The 20,898-nt window shown below is 47.2% G+C and overlaps 1 protein-coding gene across 2 annotated transcripts; it reads left to right on the forward strand.

Annotated features, from left to right (window-relative positions):
• Positions 1-15,105: 15,105 nt before the first annotated feature.
• On the forward strand, positions 15,106-19,881 carry LOC123087773 (B3 domain-containing protein Os06g0194400). 2 transcript variants are annotated; one of them, XR_006441501.1, is made up of 5 exons: positions 15,106-15,359; positions 15,452-15,724; positions 15,819-16,034; positions 16,711-16,810; positions 19,571-19,881. XR_006441501.1 is itself a non-coding variant. In XM_044509880.1 (5 exons), the coding sequence occupies exons 1-4, from the start codon at positions 15,213-15,215 to the stop codon at positions 16,766-16,768; spliced, it is 708 nt and encodes a 235-aa protein (XP_044365815.1). In that variant the 5' UTR covers positions 15,106-15,212; the 3' UTR covers positions 16,769-16,810; positions 19,571-19,881. The 2 variants fall into 2 exon arrangements, 1 of the variants encoding a protein (XP_044365815.1); XM_044509880.1 differs by having other exon boundaries at positions 16,697-16,810.
• The last annotated feature ends 1,017 nt before the right edge of the window (positions 19,882-20,898 follow it).

Here is a 20,898-nt window from a genome sequence, read left to right on the forward strand (position 1 = left end):
TCTTTTATAGACTCCCCATACCCTATGAAATACCCAGGAATGACATGGTTAACTCGTGGCTGCGCTGGTATGCTCTTTTTTTTACTTTGAACTAAAATCACGACAAGTATTTTGAAACGGAGGAAGTACATCTGCTAAAAACAAGAACATATCATTTTAGAAAGTTTTCTTTTTTGGGGGGACTTTTGGAATTTGTGGTGCAGATTTTCAGAAATTTGTGTGTCGGCTTTCGGAATTTGAAACTTTTGAAATTTTGGTTTTCAGAATCCTGAATTCAAGTTTCAACCTTTTGAAATTTGAGCTTTTAGATTTTTGGACTTTTAGAGTTCCAAACTTTCAACTTTTTAGGAAATTAAAATTTCAAAATCACAAAAAAAGAAGAAAAAGTTGAGACTAAAAAGATAAATAATGCCAACATGGTGACCACCCTATAGTTGTTGTTCTGACGCCAAGAACCATATGGTCCAAAAGTAGGGGGGGGGGGGGCGATAGGGCCCGCGGTTCAACGTGAGAGAGTGAATTCGCCAAACAACATCTCACCATAAGCTTGCATCATCTTTCAAGACACTTTTGGACATCACCTAACCACTTTTGGGATCATATGAAGCACTTTGAGAAGCTCTTCTTTCATTCTCTATACCTCCTAGTTCTCTTAAATACCACTAGGCGTTAAGTACATGAACCTACAGGTTCGATAATTATTAGCGGGATATGGACACCCATAAAAATTCTCGCATAGCAACGAAGATCTTTATCGAGTGAACTTTCTGTTATCGCATACAATTCCCTTTGCCTCGTGATACTTACAAAACCCGAGGCGACGGCAGGCTGGTCGCCCTCTGTTGACACCTGATTTTGGCAAGATACAGATTGCAATGAAGATGGTCTCGAGTGAACGGGTTTTTTCAGCATGAAAAGATTCACGTCGCCGAGTGGAACAACTTTGATGTTTCGGTTATATTCATTCGACCTTATCTTACGGACCGAAACTATACTCCAAGTGGCACAATTCAATGTTTCGAGTGGTTTTTGGCCAATCGCGTCCTCAAGATGACCTCGGATGAAGGAGCACTCTTAAGAAATTGTCTTCGTCTCGTCGAGGCAATTGATTTTGATATATAAATCATCTCAATCCGAATTCATATGCAAAAGTTACAGTTAATACGGTCTGGACAAGCCAGAGACCAAAATATTACGCTTGACACCAGACACATGTTGATGAGTGTCTGATGCAATGCGTGAGCAATTAGGCCCTCAAAACGGCCTTGAATTGAAAAACCTTCAACACGGAAAAGTTTCTTCTCGTCGAGCCGATCGATTTTCATATATAATTTTTCTCAGTCCGAGGTCGTATGCAATCTGGAGAGGCAAATCAAGATCAGGCTGTGTTTTTAGTCGGGAAATCCGAGTGAAAAGTTTACCATCCGAGTGAAAACCTACCGATCGAGTAAAAGGTCGAGTGAAAACTTATCGATCGAGTAAAAGATTGGCTTCCGAGTGAAAATATAGTAATCCGAGTGAAATTACCATCCGAGTGAAGTTATTCCGAGTGAAAAGATTACCGTCGGAATGAAAACTTGACGTTCAAGTAAGATATTGCCTCCCTAGTGAAATATAGTCATCCGAGTGAAAGATTGTCTTCCGAGTGAAATTATAGTCATCCGAGTGAAAGATTGTCTTCCGAGTGAAAGACTCTAACATCTGAGTGAAAAGGTCCAGTCGGACGAAAAACTCTAATATCCGAGTGGATGAGCTCGGATCCGAGTGAAACTGAAGACGTGCCCGAAAGGTAATTCAGATGACCTCGGATGGAAAAGTGATCAACACGGAAGTTGTGCGCATCGTCAAAACGGTGAACTTTGGTTTTGGAGTCATTATGATATGAGATAGTATACGGCCTGTAAGTTCACTACGAGACTCGGACAATCCAGTCTGTTATATGATCGAGTCCGAGTGGATATTAAAGATGGCTTCGTAGAATATTCAAGATTGTCTTATTTGGAAAAGTGTTCAACACAAGAATTGTTCGTCTCGTCGAGGCGCACAAGTTTCATATTTGGGCCATCTTGATCGGAGGTCATATGCAAGCTCGGCGGCCCGCGCAAGGAGGAAGACAGAAGTTGGGCCAGATTCAAACTGAATCCGAGTTGGAATAGAACTAGGACTCTAGGACGTGAATTGATGTAATTTTTTTGTAAGGAAAGCCTAGATGAATCCTTTGCTTGTACGGGAAGTCCAGCCGCCTCTTATATATGTTGGGGTGATGGCGATTGAACAACACCAATCGAACCAATCAATCTATTACACTTTTGTGTTCATCTATCTTTATTCCCTACCCTTGTATCTTTCTTTCTCGTTCTTCGTTCGTTCTTCGCGTTGGAGGGCAGCGATCCACGAGGCTCTAGGGGCGAGCGAATCGACCTAGGGCAGCCCATAGCCGCCGCACTCCCTGACGGGGTCCCTCCCGGGCGTGTGGGGTTTCGGGTCTTCAAAAGCGCCCGTCGATTGTCTTGCGTATAGCGCTGTCGGTCGGGTCTCCTTCGACGTGAGCTGCGGTGCATCACCCCCGGCGTCGAGGGTACACGGTGACGTGTTCGTGTGTCAAAACACTTTTTGGCGACTCCGCTGGGGACGAAGCTTTGAACAGTATCCAACCTGTTTTTGCTACGAGGAGAGCGTCATCAAGCGGCTGCAATCTACAACGGTATCATCAATCTCCTTACGTAGATGCAAATAGCCATTATGTTGATGTTGCTAGATCTTTCAATGGACATGTCATGTCGGCTAGCCCTAACGAGCAAAGGCCGACTAGTTATTCCGTTGGAGAAACTTGGAATTTACAGAATCGCGACATGCAACTTATGAATCTGAACTTTCGTGCATCGGCAACATCTTTCAATATGCCGGTGAATGACATGATTTGTTCAAGTGATCAATATATGACACCTCATGTACAGGAGGGCGTCTCACAGTTTTATCCATCGGCAGCCGACTCGCAATATGCGGGTTCATCCCCAAACATGCCGATGGATGGGGGAATAGGCCATACTTCTGTTAGCTACTAGATGATTCCCCGCGCGTTGCTGCGGGAATTGTTAGTCCTATTCACATGATAATATATAAATTCTACAGCTAGACTTCAAACTTATGTTTAATCTCATCAGTTCCTAGGATGAGCAAAAAATGACAATACATGGTTAACAATGATGCATTTCCATATTTCACAAAGCAAAGAGACATTATGGGATAAAATAATCATAACAGAACCACAACTCTCAAGAAAATCGTGGAAAATCCTAGGATGAGCAAAAAATGACAATACATGGTTAACAATGATGCATTTCCATATTTCACAAAGCAAAGAGACATTATGGGATAAAATAATCATAACAGAACCACAACTCTCAAGAAAATCGTGGAAAATGACCATCTCATATTATTATTACCAAACCTTGTTAAAAATAGAAGTGTTGTCATGTAGAGAAATGATCTTATGACTGCAGCTGACCGGATCTTTGATCTTGGTCCGGTGATATATACCTTGAATCTGTAACTTGTGACAGATAGAAGTAAGAGAAGTGAGAAAACACTTCATAGTCATCGGCAGTCTCGTAAATTTTGGGTGGAACATCCATCAATCCAGATAAAAAAGTGAATATGAGCATCCTGATGACCAAAGTCCAATGGTGAGTCGGGGCGTGGCGACCAATTTGATGTTCAGTTACTACTACCAAAGACAGCATATGCACCAGTCGTAGTCACCGATTGGGATACGATGCAAGGGTTCACTTCCATAAATTTGAAGCCACGCAGGCAAAAAACAAACTCCAAATTTGGCTTCCCAATTTCCGGATAGAGGGTCCTCCCTGATCCATGGCGGGATGATGGCACCGCCGTGGACTTCTCTGAACAGTACCTGCAACACAAAAGAGCGGGCAATCCTAGATTCCTTTTACTTCACACGCGGTGCTGCAATGCCTTCTAATTAATCAATCAAGCTACTGCATGTGGTGGAGCCATGGAGTTGTGCTTGGATGATTGGATTGGCTATGTACGCCGGCTACATAGTTAGCTGGATTGAAGCTGATGACCTTCTTAAGCATGACCTGGAACATATCAGCCTCTTGAGATATGGGCCTCCATGGCCTGGATCTGTGGTGACACCGACGGAGACGTGACCTCGCCGTCGGCCTCGTCGTGCTGCTGTGTATGCAGCGGATTGGGACGCTTGGGGTGCTGTCGATTGGGAGGCTGCCGGAGTAGAAGGAGATGTGATACCAGCCGCCGCGCCGGACTATATAGAGGGGAAATAGTGATTGATGGGTTCGACAAAAGGAAGGGAGACGGACCGGTCTCGCTTCCCCTGCTGCGGTCTGTCTCTCTTCCCCTGTTGTCGTTCTGTATTGTTAGCTAGGCTGCGGATGGTCTCTCTTCCCCTGCTGGTAATGGATCGCCGACGTGGTCATTCTGTAAGACGAAACTTTTGGGCTACTCCGTGGCTATCAAACGACAGCAGGATTTTATGGTGACATGGTGGATTATGAGGGTAGAAAATAAATGCCATGGTGGATTGTGGTGGATTAGCGGAGTGGAGGATTAGTGCTGATGTGGCAAGAGGAGAATGGATGATGATGTGGATAGCTTGCATGCTTAGATAAATAAGGTAGTGGGGGTGAACTTCTTATGTATATAGGATTTGGTCGGTTATCCTCAAACATCATATACTACACCTCGTCAGATTAATTGTTCAGTGGCGTATGAAACTAAAAATATTCATGACTCGGCTCACCTTCATGGTTATGGCCGAGTGAATGGAGATTCTATAGGAGCATATGTGCCTAATATTGCAGGAGATGAGGTGGCTCTAGCTGCATTAAAATTTTTAGCCCAAAATAAGAAGATTAGTGCTATTTGCCTTGAGCAACACAACAAGGGATTGGTTCCTGATTATGAGGCAATAAGAGCTAGGGTTTTGAAAGAAGACGAAGTGTTGATTGATCAAATTGTCGAGAGAAAATATTCAACAACGATGCACATGCCTTCACCTATCATTGCAGCATGTTATACACCCCCTATACAATCGCAAAATTTTGGCAACATTAATTCATTGCCGAAAGATCCTAAAAGTATTGGGGGGCAAGCCGATCCAAGCAGGGCTGAGTTTAAAGAAAAATATGTGGCCCAAGTGGACAAGAACAAGCCAGAGCTCATAGGGAATAGCGTCAACGGCTTTACTACGCCAACTGTTGAGGAATTACCAGCAGAATATCAACATGCTTATGAAGCACACAAGAAGAGACATGGAGAGGAATATTTGCAAGAATATGTCAAGTCCCTTCTTCCATTCAGCAATCATGATGGTTCCTCTGTGATGTTGAGGCAAGCCAAAAAAGAAGTTTTGCAAGCAAATCAGCAAGAAAGGGTTCACTTGGCTAATACCGTTGATTTAGTTGAAACCGAGTCAAATATGATTAAGTTGTGTACATATGAGTTGAACGGTTCCTTTAGTCACAAGACAATGGTGGATTCAATTGAAACCCGATTGAGCACCGAGACATTGAAGGCCGAGTGCGTTGCATCGAGCCAGCCGAGTGCATCGTGCCAGCCGAGTACATCATACCAGCCGAGTGCATCATTCCAGACAAATGCATCGCCAGCTATAGTTGAGTGCATCAAGCCAATTATTGCCACCTGTACCAAAACAGAAGATGCAAGCTTCACCGAGCTAAGAAACGGTAAACACAACAAATTGGCCCTGCTCAATTTTTCTGGATGTGAGGGAGCTTACATGCTGCCCTATGAGTTCCGTGCCAAAGAAATTGATGAGCATCAAGAGAAAAGTTATATGGCCAAACAAAGTTTGGCTAGTGATGAAGATCAAGAACCAGAGCATGCAGTCAAGCAAAGTTCAACTGACAAAGAGCGTCCGAGTGAAATCCACTTGGGCAATCCGACTGAAATATACTCGAGCAATCCAAGTGAAATCTACTCAGGCAATCCGAGTGATGAGGTACAAGATCCAGAAGAAGAGGAAGAGGTGTTGGAGAATTTATTCAGAAGTGGAGCAAGATATTGTTCCAGTGGTGCAACCATCTTCTCCTTCCAAAGTCTTCACAAAGGTACACCTAGCAGACAGTTTACTCAATTTTCGATTCGGTCAAAATCATACTGTTGATGCACCCATTAGTAAGATTCTAATTAATTTTGGAAGACCAATCGAGATGAGTAATCTGTTTGTTAGAAATGATCTTATCACTAATCATGCTAGGCAACATATGGTATCATTCATAGAGGCTAATAGTGACAGCTTATCACAACCAAAGTTGTTCCCGTCATGCCAACTGAAATTTATATTCATATGGACAACTTTGTTTGTTTCATGCTTGGCTAACATTTGGTCTCAGGTGAGACGTATATTCTGTGATTATTTTGGTTGCAGGAATATAAAGCCAGGTCCAAAGTCCTTCGAGATAGCCGATTCAAAAGCATCGGGAAAGGACGACAAAAATCAGTGCATAGCCGAGTCAAATGACACTAAGCTGGCACCACTCGGTTGTTTTGTTTCAGATCCAGTATTACAATATCGGTTAATGGACCAGGAGTGTACGTCCAGTGCAGGCATAGTTGATCACATCATTGGTACATCGCTGACTAATCTTATTATTATAATTGATCACAATGTCGAGCCGTCAAGACAAGGGCGAATGTTCGAGAAAAATGTGAAAGATTGCAACATGATCCATCAAGTCGAGCAATTGGACAAAATAAGGATTGGAGTTTGTTGAGGTGCGATCATTTGGCCAGTCGGATCAGATTGGTATTGAAGGCAATCAAATGTTGACTCGGCTATCTCCAGCCGATTCATCTAAAAGTGCATAGGTACACACCAATGATGACGGGGTCAGGTCTTCGAGCAAGGATATTGTTAAAAAATGCATCCAGAACAATCTTGAAGACGGAAATTCCATCAAAGCTACAATGGCGACATCTAGCACTGGGGGGCAATGACAAAATTCAAAGACCGATGCACACACAACTAAGGAAAGCAAAGGCAATGGTAAGCACAAAGGTAAAAAGCCGAAAGTCACTTTCGCATAGTTATTAGAAAAATATCAGAAGATAAGTGAGGCAAAGAGTGCTTATCGGCCGAGTGAAACAAAAGCATCGAAGTCGCCCCCAAGACATAAATTTGAAGACCGGGATTACCGAAGGAAGAAGTTGAGCAAACAGACTCCATATCCTCATTTTGGGCCACGAATGCCGATGTCATGGATACCTCCCCCTGCCGGCTATTATTCATATCAATCATGGGGCAAGTATAAATCAAGGACACACCATCCATCATATTCTAAACCACCTCACCAAATCTATGAAGCTCTCAGTGGATCATCGTTTGTTCAAAAACCACATGTTAAAGACCGGCTCAACCAAAAAGAATCGGTATGGACCTCAGCAAAGAAGATGGACGTGGTCAAGCAAGTGTACCGAGTGAAAAAGGACGGCTGCAAATGTGCTATTTCAGATCCGACTCCAAATGACAAGAAGCCAACCGAGTCTATGTTGGCTGCTAAGGACAAGAAAGTGAAGCAAGTAAATTTCAAGGATCCAATCGCCGAGTTTGGATAGGCCAAGCCGGAGATGCCCAAAGCCAGGAAGAACTTGCTAGTGCATAAACCAAAGTCTCAGCCGGGACGCCCACTCGGCTTACCATATTTGCAACAAAAGAAGTTGAATCGGCTTAGGGCCAAAGATCTGGAGAAGAGGAACATGGCCTGGGCTCCTAAGGGAAATCCTCAAGTCAAGAGCGGCATCACATCTCCTGTTGCGAAGCCAGCAGAAATAAGGGAGTACACACGTAAAGCCTATAGGCGAGGACGACAATTTTCATCTCACTATAGGAGCCTCCAGGAGGCGTGTCATCCACATTCTTCAATCGTACCATCAAAATCAACGCTATGGAATTTATCCTCAGCCGAAACATCTGACTTATTTCGGCTATTCACACTTTGGTGGACAGACTCCCGAGCTCCTTTGAGATGAGAACGCATGGCCGATATTTGCATATCGCCCTCATAATTCATTGTGTTGGCAAAGCCGGCATCTGGCTAATGGTGTTCACCATGGTTGATCTTCTACTCCTATAGCCGATGCTCAGTGTTTGCCAATACTGGCGAGGCCGACTTAATTATTGAGTTGACCAACAATCAAGGTTCTAGTGCATAAAAGAGCCCCGACTCCAAATGTTATTTATTTGCAGGATTCAAGTCAGGAGACAGACGTTGTTCGGCGGAGGCTTGATGGTGTACTTTGATAACGAGTTGAGTCGCCGAACAGTTGACAGTATTCCTTTGAGGTGCATGGTCATAATCGTTCAGCAACCATCTTCGTTGAAGGGTTCTAATATTCCCAGGGAACGCCTGGACAAATGCAAGGTCCGGATTGACATAAGAAACTTACGTGGAAGCCTTGTGACATCCAATTGTTGTTTTCAGACAACTATTATCCAAGAGGCTCTACCGAAGAAGCAACAAACATGAGCATATGGACGATTAAAATTATCATACTCAACATGCACAGCCAATGGAGTGTTGACATCGTGCTTAAACATTACCCTAAGCAAGGTATTTTCTGGCACGCAAGCTCTGCCAGAAAACAGGGGGGCATGTGTTGACGCCTGATTTTGGCAAGATACAGATTGCAATGAAGATGGTCTCGAGTGAACGGGTTTTTTCAGCATGAAAAGATTCACGTCGCCGAGTGAAACAACTTTGATGTTTCGGTTATATTCATTCGACCTTATCTTACGGACCGAAACTATACTCCAAGTGGCATAATTCAATGTTTCGAGTGGTTTTTGGCCAATCACGTTTTTAAGATGACCTCGGATGAAGGAGCACTCTTAAGAAATTGTCTTCGTCTCGTCGAGGCAATCAATTTTGATATATAAATCATCTCAATCCGAGTTCATATGCAAAAGTTACAGTTAATACGGTCTGGACAAGCCAGAGACCAAAATATTACGCTTGACACCAGACACATGTTGATGAGTGTCTGATGCAATGCGTGAGCAATTAGGCCCTCAAGACGGCCTTGAATTGAAAAACCTTCAACACGGAAAAGTTTCTTCTTGTTGAGCCGATCGATTTTCATATATAATTTGTCTCAATCCGAGGTCGTATGCAACCTGGAGAGGCAAATCAAGATCAGGCTGTGTTTTTAGTCGGGAAATCTGAGTGAAAAGTTTACCATCCGAGTGAAAACCTACCGATCGAGTAAAAGGTCGAGTGAAAACTTATCCATCGAGTAAAAGATTGGCTTCCGAGTGAAAATATAGTAATCCGAGTGAAATTACCATCCGAGTGAAGTTATTCCGAGTGAAAAGATTACCGTCGGAATGAAAACTTGACGTTCAAGTAAGATATTGCCTTCCGAGTGAAATATAGTCATCCGAGTGAAAGATTGTCTCCCGGGTGAAATTATAGTCATCTGAGTGAAAGATTGTCTTCCGAGTGAAAGACTCTAACATCCGAGTGAAAAGGTCGAGTCGGACGAAAAACTCTAATATTCGAGTGGATGAGCTCGGATCCGAGTGAAACTGAAGATGTGCCCGAAAGGTAATCCAGATGACCTCGGATGGAAAAGTGATCAACACGGAAGTTGTGCGCATCGTCAAAACGGTGAACTTTGGTTTTGGAGTCATTATGATATGAGATAGTATACGACCTGTAAGTTCACTACGAGACTCGGACAATCTAGTCTATTATATGACCGAGTCCGACTGGATATTAAAGATGGCTTCGTAGAATATTCAAGATTGTCTTATTTGGAAAAGTGTTCAACATAAAAATTGTTCGTCTCATCGAGGCGCACAAGTTTCATATTTGGGCCGTCTTGATCAGAGGTCATATGCAAGCTCGGCTGCCCGCGCAAGGAGGAAGACAGAAGTTGGGCCAGATTCAGATTGAATCCGAGTTGGAATAGAATTAGGACTCTACGACGTGAATTGATGTAATTTTTTGTAAGGAAAGCCTAGATGAATCCTTTGCTTGTACGGGAAGTCCAGCCGCCTCTTATCTTATATACCTAAGAGATTGATCCCCACTAACCTATTTATCTTAACATGCAAGCATGCCACATCACCATACAATTATAGATGGGATAAGGCCCACCATAACATACAACCATGCATGATAAAGACCCACCACCACATGCAACCATGCATGGGAAAATAATTATCATTCTATTGTTCAACTTAAATTCAATAAATATTTTATCACATATAATAAGTCATATGCATGTTTAATTTTGGTTCATGTGTTGTTAATCTAAAAATTTATATTTTACACAATCTAATCTTATTGAAATATATTGCAACCAATTCCCGCAGCAACGCGCGGGGCATCATCTAGTATATGTTGGGGGTGATGGCCGATTGAACAACACCAATCGAACCAATCAATCTATTACACTTTTGTGTTCATCTATCTTTATTCCCTACCCTTGTATCTTTCTTTCTCGTTCTTCGTTCGTTCTTCGCGTTGGAGGGCAGCGATCCATGAGGCTCTAGGGGCGAGCGAATCGACCTAGGGCAGCCCATAGCCGCCGCACTCCCTGACGGGGTCCCTCCCGGGCGTGTGGGGTTTCGGGTCTTCAAAAGCGCCCGTCGACTGTCTTGCGTATCGCGCTGTCGGTCGGGTCTCCTTCGACGTGAGCTGCGGTGCATCACTCCCGGCGTCAAGGGTACACGGTGACGTGTTCTTGTGTCAACACCCTCGTGCCCGGCCGCTCGTTTGCGATGAAGCTGACGACGAGGAACAAGAGGAGATGAATTGACCGTTGAATCGGAGCCGGGAGAAACACGTACCATAAGGAAAGGTACGAGGCTGTGTTACCTGGGGCCTATTTGGTTGCCCGCATGCAGCCCAACCAGGTCCGCGCGGGATGTGCGCAGCCTGTTTGGTTGGCTGGGCTGCATGCGGTTTGAGGCCCGCACGACTCAAAGCAGCCCGCAGCCTGGCCCGGCGGAACTGCCGAATCGGCAGTTTCTCGCGAGCCTGGCCGGGCGCAGCCGCGCGTGCGGGGCAGTTGCACGCCTCGGGCAGCGCGGGAGACGGAGGCGACATCTCATTACTCGCCCCCCACTCTCCTGTCACCGCCTAGGCGCACTGTTCCCACCACTCCCTCTCTCTCCCTCACCGCCCCTCCCTCTCCTCTCCTCTGCTCCGATGGCTCCGCCATGCCCACCGCTGCGCCGCCCTCTGACCCCGGTCGACCAGCACATCGCCAGCATCCAGGAGCGCTGGCTGGCCGGGCTCTAGAACTCGGGCCGCGACCTGGCCTCGGCGCTGCGGGCGCCGTCCCCCATCTGCTGCCGGCCTCCACGAGCGCCGGCCAATGCAGTGTCGGCCGCTCGTGCTCCGCCGCCGATTCTGGACCTCGTGGTCCTGGGCTCAGCGCCGGCGCCGTCGACGGAGCCGCCCCTTCTTGGGACATCATTGGGCTCGGGGGTTTTCTTGACCCCCGTCCAAGGGTTTTCTCCGGTCGGCGGGCCGTCCTTCTCGACCTCCGGCATGGCATTCAGCACGGGGCCGGCTCGTCTTCTGCTCCGCCACCTCTATCGTTCCCGCCGGGGTTTTCACCCCGGCCTCGGTTCGCCGCGGCTGCGCGTGCTCCGGTGAGTCAAATCAACCTCAAATCTTGCTCCTAGATGTAGATTTGCAGTTAATTTCTTAGGCATGTGCTAGGATTGATAGGATTCTAGCAGATCCGATTGGATGCGATCCCAATCGAATCCAATCGGACTGATCTGTTCTTGTTATGTACAATGTGTGTGCTAGTGCTTGTGTTCATGCTAGAATGCTAGTAGCTGTGTTACATGCTAGATTCATGTTCATGCTAGAATCCTAGAATCATGCTAGTTCGAGTCCTACTACATGCTAGTAGCTGTGTTCATGCTAGAATCATGTTCATGTTGAGTGATGAATGCTAGAATCATGTTGACTGATGGCATGTTCATGTTAGGATCATGTCCTTGTTTCATGTTGCATGTTGAAGCTAGGGTTTGTGCCATGAGTGGATGTTATACGTGCATGTAGTAGGACCATTTTAGGATGGTCCCAAATCTGCATGGCTGCATATGGGTGTTATTGACACTTGTTGTTGCTATTTTTAGATGTTTCCTTGTTTAGGATAGTGCAGTGATCAGTGCCACTTGCAGCAAAGAAGATGCCACTGATCAGTGACTTGCCAAACAACAAGTGTCATTGATAAGTGGCATTTGCCCGGCACTTGCTATTGGGCAAAATGGCACTTATCAATGGCACTTGCTATTGGGCAAGTCACTGATCAATGTCATTGATCATTGCCATTTGCACCACAGCGGGTAGATGAGTGCTCTTTCCCAACACCAAGTGTCACTGATCATTGCCATTTGTCCATGAGCACATGCCACTGATCAGTGGCACTTGCTGTTGGGAAAATGCCACTGATCAGTGGAATTTGCTTGCTTGCTTGCTTGCTTTGTTTGATACTAATACTTGTCATGTTGCCCGACAAGATACTGAAGACTGACTGAGATGTGGCGGGTGGAGGAGCTCAGGTCGTGGCCAGAGCTGAGCGCGCCGAGGATTTCATCCCCACGAACAGGTGGCTCGGGACGATGGACCTACCTGGCAGGATCACCTTCATGAGCGTGCCTCGTTCAAGGGGACGATCTCCGAGGCAGGGCCACGAGGAGGGAGCCAGGGAGCCGGTGACATTCTACCTGAAGATCAAGGACAACAAGGACCTCGCCATGCTCGTCGTCCGTCCCAAGTTCGCGGAGGTGATGAACACCTGGCTGGTCATCAAGCGACTCCCGCGCGTGATCAGGCTCTCAGCCAACAAGCGGTGCGTGTTCTGGGTGTAGGTCCAGAACTTCGAGGGCCAGATGGTGCTTGGCCGGGGGTGGAACTACTTCTGCCGCCGCCACTGCATCGTCCCCGGCGACCTCGTCATTGTGCGCATCTCCGGACTCGGACTGAAGGTTTATATCTACAACCACGACTCATCGGTGATGTGCGGGTATCGTTGCAGCAGGCACAACTGCCTTGGTGGCATCGAGCAGGCTATGTAGTTAAGTTAAGTCAGGTGTTAGTGGAGAACTTTTAGGGTGTGTGGCGAGACTTGTGCTGGGAACATGTTCATATTTTGGCCAGGAGCAGCACCCTGGCACAGCAGGGAAGGAGGATGCCCCTGCTCTTAATCTAGACTTATGCTATCTGGTTAAGTAGTTTGCTGTGTTAAGTTTGCTGTCATTACATTGCTTGCTTTGTTTGATCTTGCTGTTGTGATGTTGTTGTTGTACTGATCATGTGTGGTGGTAAGGCCACCACATTTGAATGGGGTGAGCAGAACACAAACGCTGTTTGCAACCAAACAGCTGAAGTTTGCATCTTCTCACACCCTAAGCACAAATGCGGGCAACCAAACAGCAGGGGGGTAAGTGCCTCTCGATGCGATGCAGGCAACCAAACAGGTTGCATCTGCTGCATATGAGGCTGTTTCTCAGCAATCGGGCTGGCTAGAGATGGGCATGCAATGCAACTACTGTTGCAAACTGAAACCAAACACGCCCCTGGTAGCTCGGAGGGTCTGTTGGGAAGGCCCGTGTGGGCTCTAGCGGGTTCCAATTTGCCGGTGCGGCCTTTTACCGATGCAATCCATCCCTGCTTTGAGGCCCGTATGTCCCTCGGATTTTTTTATGGTAGAGCCTTTGTGAGCCACGATTCGATATTGACACATTCTTATTATCCGTAGATCGCTATAGAGAGCCTATAAAATAGGTGACTCGGGTGGAACCCTAGCATAGCCGCCATCCCTTCCCTCTTCGATCCTGCTCCCCCCACCGCCGCCGAAGGACGCCTCCAGTCAAAGGCCGCGAGGCTGTCGGCGGTGGCGGGTCCTCATCCTTCTCGCGCGACTGATGGCGGCAGGAGCACCATCCTTTCTCGCGTTGTGGGGTCTCCGTCCAGAGATTCCTGGCGGCCCTAGACGTCGTGGTTCATTCGGTGGAGATGAGCGCCTGGGCGGTGGCCCCGGATTTCTTTAGCGACCTCAACTATCGTTGTAGCCACGAGGGCGGCACGGCGATTGGTTCGGGGGCTCGGTGCAGCTCAGCTATTCATCTTCACATGGTGCGGGTGGTGGCTGCGGTGCCTGTTGAGAACCGGTGGGTGGCGCCGTCCTTGGGTTCTTTTTGCTCTAAGATGGTGTTCCGCCGATTGCCGACCCTCATGGATCTGACCATTGACGAGTTCCGGAATGCTCCGCCGGAGATCTTCATTGGGTGCTTGATGCCTGTAGATTGCTGGATTGGATGGGATTCAATCGTGTGCACCCCTGTTTTAGCCCGAGTTGCTTCACGTGGGTGTGACGCGAAGGTTCGGTGCCTGTTGACATTATGGGACATGTCGGTATTTCGATTTCCATGGTGAAGACAGTGGCGGAGAACGTCATGGTGGCTGAGGCCTAAGGCCTTGTAATGGAGGATCGAGTCTTTGTGGTTATGAGTACTTTGCTTGGTGATTCGTGACTCGTAGCAGCAACATCGGCAGGTGGGGGTGGCAACACAAGTGGAGTATAGAGTCTTATCTTTCAGGGTGAAACTCAATGTCTGGCCTTAATTGGTTGTGCCTGGCAGTGACCTTGTTGAAGGCATTGTTTTGAGAGCGTGGATCTTCTCAGAGTAAAAACCTAAGATCTATGATTGGGCGATGACGATGCTTGTGCACTGCTTCCTTCTTGGAGACGTCGCTTTCGAAGAATTTGGACTTCGGGAGTTGTCTAGGTGGTGGTCCGTGCTGCAGCTACAAGAAATTGATTACTGCAGCGTGATCTTTATTTTTTTCTTATTATTATTTTTGGTTGTGTGCATCTGTAATGTGTTTACGACATTGCGTTGTTGCAGAGACCGAATGCAATTGGTATCTCTGCGATACTAAATATATTTCTCTTTGTCAAAACATAAAATATTTAAACAAGAGGAACGGATTTTCAATGGCAGAATCGTGGGCTCCTAGAATAATGGCTATGCATTCGGCGCGGTGGTTGAAGAAAGCCGGGCCTCTAGGGCCACGTTACTTTTCCCCACTCCCTGCCCAGCCCAGTTCACCAGGGCGGCTGGAAAACACACACCCAAGAAGAGGAAGAGGGAGCAGAATCGAGAAGGGGCAATGGCGGAATCCAACTCGTACGAGGAGCAGCGCCGGAGGCAGGTGGAGGAGAACCGCCGGAAGCTGGATGAGCTGCGCCTGCACCACCTCTCCGCCGCCGTCCGCGAGGCCGCCGCCAGGCCCAGGCCCAAGCCCAAGCCCAAGCCGGTCCGTCAGATCCTCTCCCTTCTTCCTTGCCTCCGGTCGGTCTTCCGTCTCTCCCGTACTTATATGACTCGTCCGCCGCCTCGGTGTCGCAGAAGCGGAAGGCCCCGGGGCCCGGCGAGCTCCGGCGGTCCGGCCGCGTCGCCGGCCTCCCGGAGCAGCCCAACTACCTCAAGGGCGCGCAGCAGCGCGACTACGAGGAAGTGTACGCCGCATATGACGCTCGTATTTGGAAAGGACCGACCGACGAACAGAGGGCCGCCGCCGTCGCCAAGGCCGAGGAGCTCCGGCGCCGGATCCACCGCATTCGCCGGCCCGCCTTCGTCAAGACCATGACCCACGTCTGCGCCAGCAGGGCAAAACCGATGGTATTGTATTGGAGCAAGAAAACTGAGGCAATGTGGTTCTTGGATCGGATGATTGTTGATTTTTTTTTTGCGGGGGTTATATTCGTTGTGACAGATGATCCCGACGCACTTCATCGAGCACCTCCCCGCGCACGATGAGGCGGTCGTCTTGGTGAATGAGGCGGATGTCGAGTTCAAAATGCTGTGCAGTGCCAGCAAACAGGGCAGGCACCGCTACCTCAGCAAGGGGTGGAGAGAGTTTGCCGTCCACCATGACCTTGAAAATGGCGATTGCTTGGTTTTCCATCTGATAGAGAGCGCAATGTTCAAGGTGAGATTCAGCATCCCCTCCATTCCATGGGTAAAAAACACTATACTTTTACTTTTAGGAACTCCACATTCAGTGCGAATGCATATATAGAACTTGTTTTCATGTGGAATTCCTTGTGTTCCAAATGTCGCCTTGCGATTCTTAAACATTCTTGAAAGTTGCTTGGTGGCCTCGTACTCGTTCATGCGTTCGTCTGTCCAAACAATGGTCTTTAAGTTTATATACATGAGAAAAACCTGTTATGTCTACATAATACCTAGTTACCTACTAGAGTCATTGCTTAGTACTATCAAACTTCAATGTTTTTCGCATGTCTTAGGTTTAAATTATAAAGTGGGTTATATGCTATATCTAAAATTCAGACTGGTGAGCTGTGTCTACTTATTCATAGATGTGAAACTAGGCTTGTTTGGACTGTCAATTAATTCTGCACACAGTTTGCAGGAGAAGATGTTATGCTCAGCATCCCTACTGTATATACCTTCATTCCAACTAGATCTAGAAGGGCCTCTAGGAATTATTTCATTCATAGGCCTTTGATTGTCCAGTTATATCTTTTTAGATAATGGAAGGGATTCTTTTAAGGCCCAATCATGAGTGGACGTTGTATCTCACTGCTAAGTGCATGTTGTACAACCTCATTGGTTATGTAAATGATGCAGGTCTACATTTTCAGAGCAAACCCAGACTATGAAAACGACCAAACTTCCGATGACTCTGAGGATGAACAGTAATGAAGATGTGTGCTTCCCACACAATGTTCAATCGGAGCACAGGTACATTGTTTTTACCATTGTTTGCTTAGGTTGAATTCCATACCATCATTTGCCTAGGTCGAATGCTTGAATTCAATTGCGGATGCGCCAATTTCATAATTGGCTAAGCTCAGTTTGCGGATAAAAAAAATACAAACCCGCTTGCTTATATACGAGTTCTGAAGAAACAAAACTGCATTTCCAGCACTGTAGTTTTCCAGCCTGTAGTTAGATCTTTTCATGGAACGCACAAGCCGTTTCTCCCATTTCCCTATTCGTTTGAGATTTCGAGCATCGCAACCTTATTTTGTTACTTCTGCTAGCTATTTTTTTCTAGAATACACACAAGCATACGTATCGTATATTTATAGAAGACTAGCAAAAAGGCCCGTGCGTTGCAACGGGAGAAGAAAAATCCTCTCATATCTCTATCTGGGTCAGTTGGACAAACTATGCGTGGCCGGTTGGCAGGTTATCGACAATTTTATTTTGTGCTAGCTCTCCGGACCTAGGCCACAGTGCGCTGCGAGGTGGGCTTCCTTCAGTGGGCCAAAACGGGTGGCAAGTAACAAAACCAGATAGCGTACGTTAAATTAATTGAAACGGGACCAAGTGAAGCGGGACGAAACCAAGAATATCATCTCCCTTTAATAGTAGGTATAGAAAAGAGTGAGAAACCCATCCACATGTCTACAAGATGGCTACTAGCCAGAGTTGCACGCAACTACTCACTCAAGTTCCACCTATGCAACCTATGAAAGAAAGAAGAAATGTCCGACTGAAATATCCACGCTAACTGCCAAGTCCTACCCTCTTCGTGTATCGTTGCAGAACGGCCACAGTTGAAGTAGTAGCCCCATCGATCACAATAGTATTGCGGTGTTTCCATATCTGCAAACAGACGAGCAAGATAATTGTGTGGAAATCTTTCCGTAAAGTTGCCCGTGGTTGCGTCGAAGCACTCCAAGATAGCAAGTTGTCTGTCCCACTCGGCGTCGAGTCCTCACGCCCCCAAGCAAGAAGCACCTGATGCGAGACTGATCGCGCAAAAACACAGGATGCCAATAGGTGGCTGATCGTCTCTGGCAACTGGCAACAAAGTGGGCAGGCCTCCTGATGCGGAAGACCATGGCGCGAGAGGCGATCCGAGGTCCAACATCTGCTCTTATAGGCAAGCCAGGCAAACAGCGTGCATCTCAACTACGCTCTGGAGTCCCACACTACGGTGGCAGCCAGGTCTTTTTCACGTCCAAAGTATCGGCTCGCGTAGGCAGAACTCACCGTGTACTGCCCCGAGGTCTCACATGCCCACCTGACCTTGTCCACCACGCCCAGATTTAGCTCCACCTCCATAACCAACTCCCATAGGTTTAGGTACTCGTAGATCTCGGCCGCGGTCATATCCGGCCCGACATCCAAAGGCCAAGCCCCAGCCAGAGCGTCCCCAACTGTCCTGCTTTTCCGGATCCTGGGAGGGACACAATTGTAGAGCCGAGGAGCGATCTCCTGAATGCGTCTTCCCTGTAGCCAACGATCTTCCCAGAAGAACGAGCCTGCACCGTTGCCCACATCGACGAATACGGCCGCGCGGTAAACAGCAAGCAATTCAGCTGAGACATTGATCTCGAACTCAGCCCACGGTCTCTCCTGGCCTACCATCTGCAGCCACAGCCATCGAGCCCCCAAGGTGACATTCATCCACTTAAGATCAGGCAGGCCTAGTCCTCCAGTCCACTTCGGCGTGCAGACGGGCGCCAAGTCACGGCACACTTCGCTCCGTGGGTGTCCGAGCTCCCTGCCCAAAAGAAGCCCCGACATATCTTGTTCATGCCCGCCAAGACCTCGGGTGGCACATCCAGTGCCATCATCATGTGAATCGGCACTGCACAAAGAACGGATTGCACAAGCATGAGTCTTCCAGATTTGTCCATGTATGCCGCCCTCCACCGCTCCACATTGGCAAGCTTGTGGCCATCCCATCTACCACTTCCTGGAATTGCATCGCCGTTGATTTTCTGATTGTTAGTGGCAGACCGAAATACCGGCAGGGGAACGATCCCAATGGGCAACTGAGCCCTAACTTTAGTTGATCAGCCTGCTCCACAGAGCACCGAATAGGTATGACAGTGGATTTTGCAGGGTTTATCTTGAGGCCCGAGGCCTCACCGAAGTCCTGTAGGATGGCCGAACAGAGCGCCACGTCCACTGTGTTTGGCTTGACGTTGTCGGCGAAGAAAGGCAGGCGGTGCTTTAGGCCCCTTCTGGCCAGCGGAGTGAACATCCCATACGAATCAGCGTACTTGCACATATGGTGCAGGCCCTCCATAACCAGTATAAACATCAATGGCAATAAAGGATCGTCCTGACGCAGCCCTCGCTCCGCCGCGATGCTCGCTCCCGGCATGCCATTCATCAAAACTCTCGTTGAGGTGGTCGATAGCATGCCACATATCCAGGAGACCCAGATATTTCCAAACCGCATCTTTCTTAGCACTTGGGGGCCTGCAGTTTATTCATGAAGTCTGGGACTTCTCTATTGCCAAATGCCGAAACTGATCGATCGATATCGAAGATGTACTCGTAGAAACTGTCAGGATAGTTTTCTTTGTTGTCTTAAATCCTATGCTCTTTGCAAAGCTTCTGCTTGTCTTGCCTCAGTCTGTCAGTCAGCCTCCTTAGGCTCGATCAGCAGTTTAGTATGCTAAATAAAATGCTCTTGTATACAGTTCTGATCTATCTGTATAAATGCTGACATGTCAAATATGTTTGTTACTTTTGCAGTTTGTTAGAGAAGCAATTTCTTCGATGATGCTGGAGACTCGGCTAATGCGGTTTTGTGCTGGTTGCATGAATGTAGAGTCGTCGCACTCTCAGTCTCGGTGTAGCGGGATTTTTAACCTAGACCTAAACTAGATGGGAGTAGGAGGTAACAGCGCGTGGTGCAGACCTTGTATGGGTTGAACTACTGAATGATTGTAGACTGATGATGGTCTCGAGTGCATTTTTTCGTGGCTGTTCCTGTTTGTTTCCGGCTACTAAAATGATTGGGTTCGATGGTTACAAGATGGTGATCCAAACACAAAATTGTTTCATTTGGTGCCTAAAAATGGGCGCAGGGCTAAGAATTTTATCCCGGACCGGCGATTAGACTGACTGAACGATGATGAGTGGATTGTGGATCAACCTACCAAACAGAAGATCTTCCATGACACATACTCCCTCCGTTCTTAAATGTAAGTCTTTCTACAGATTTCAATATGTACTACATACGGATGTATATATGTATACTGATGTAGACCGAACCTCATGATGAGATCCGATCTGTTATTGCGGTCCGATCTTTCATGACACTCCAACAATAGCAGCAACCTCTCGTCTGCTTGCGATGTACGCGAAATAGAAGGATTGGACCTTACGGTCCAGCACAAGAAAACCAATCTCGACGACGGCTATTTCCTCGCAGAAATCGCAACAAAGAGGTTTTTTAAAACTTCCTCCAAAACTTAGGGTTTTTCAGACAGCTTTTCCCAAAACTTACGGGTGTCTACCCTAAAAACACATCATGTTTATTCTTCAAAATATAACCTCCTTTACATAACGCTCAGGCTTGATTTTATATAGCAGCAACGGACCTGAATAATCGCGAGTGGACATGCGGCCACGCGCTGCCGAAATCCACACCGCATGCCCTCGTGTGATTCGTGCAACCAAAATACACGCAAGTTGTATAATGGTTCCAGCCTATCGTATAACAGCAATAATTCAAAGACATGGTCAGCCGACATGAGTAATGGTGAAGTTAAAACATGCCAGTGCGATTCAATCCCCCCACCTGCCCTGCAAATCATAAAGCCACCCAGCAAGCGGTCCGTTATCCACCCTTCAAAAAAAAAGAAGAAGTCCCATATCCACCCTTCAAAAAAAAAGAAGAAGTCCCATATCCAGAACCAGGCCTCAAAAACTTCGTCATGCTGCGGGGTGTGAGGCAAACGAGAGATGATTATAGACAGGCATGTGCGCTCGTGCGGCAAGGAAACACACGCATCACAATGGATTTCATGTGCTAATCTATTTTCGTATGTGGGAAACCATCTCCGCGCAGTTATTCC

This window comes from Triticum aestivum, chromosome 4A, assembly GCF_018294505.1.
Source record: "Triticum aestivum cultivar Chinese Spring chromosome 4A, IWGSC CS RefSeq v2.1, whole genome shotgun sequence".
Taxonomy (NCBI): Eukaryota; Viridiplantae; Streptophyta; class Magnoliopsida; order Poales; family Poaceae; genus Triticum; species Triticum aestivum.

What these genes read in the sequence shown, in the direction of transcription:
- LOC123087773 (XM_044509880.1), top strand. Translation starts at nt 15,213, where the DNA reads ATGGCGGAATCCAACTCGTACGAGGAGCAGCGCCGGAGGCAGGTGGAG. An exon ending in CCAAGCCCAAGCCCAAGCCG is followed by an intron (nt 15,360 to 15,451) that starts GTCCGTCAGATC and finishes TCGGTGTCGCAG; the next exon opens with AAGCGGAAGGCCCCGGGGCC. An exon ending in TAGAGAGCGCAATGTTCAAG is followed by an intron (nt 16,035 to 16,696) that starts GTGAGATTCAGC and finishes TAAATGATGCAG; the next exon opens with GTCTACATTTTCAGAGCAAA.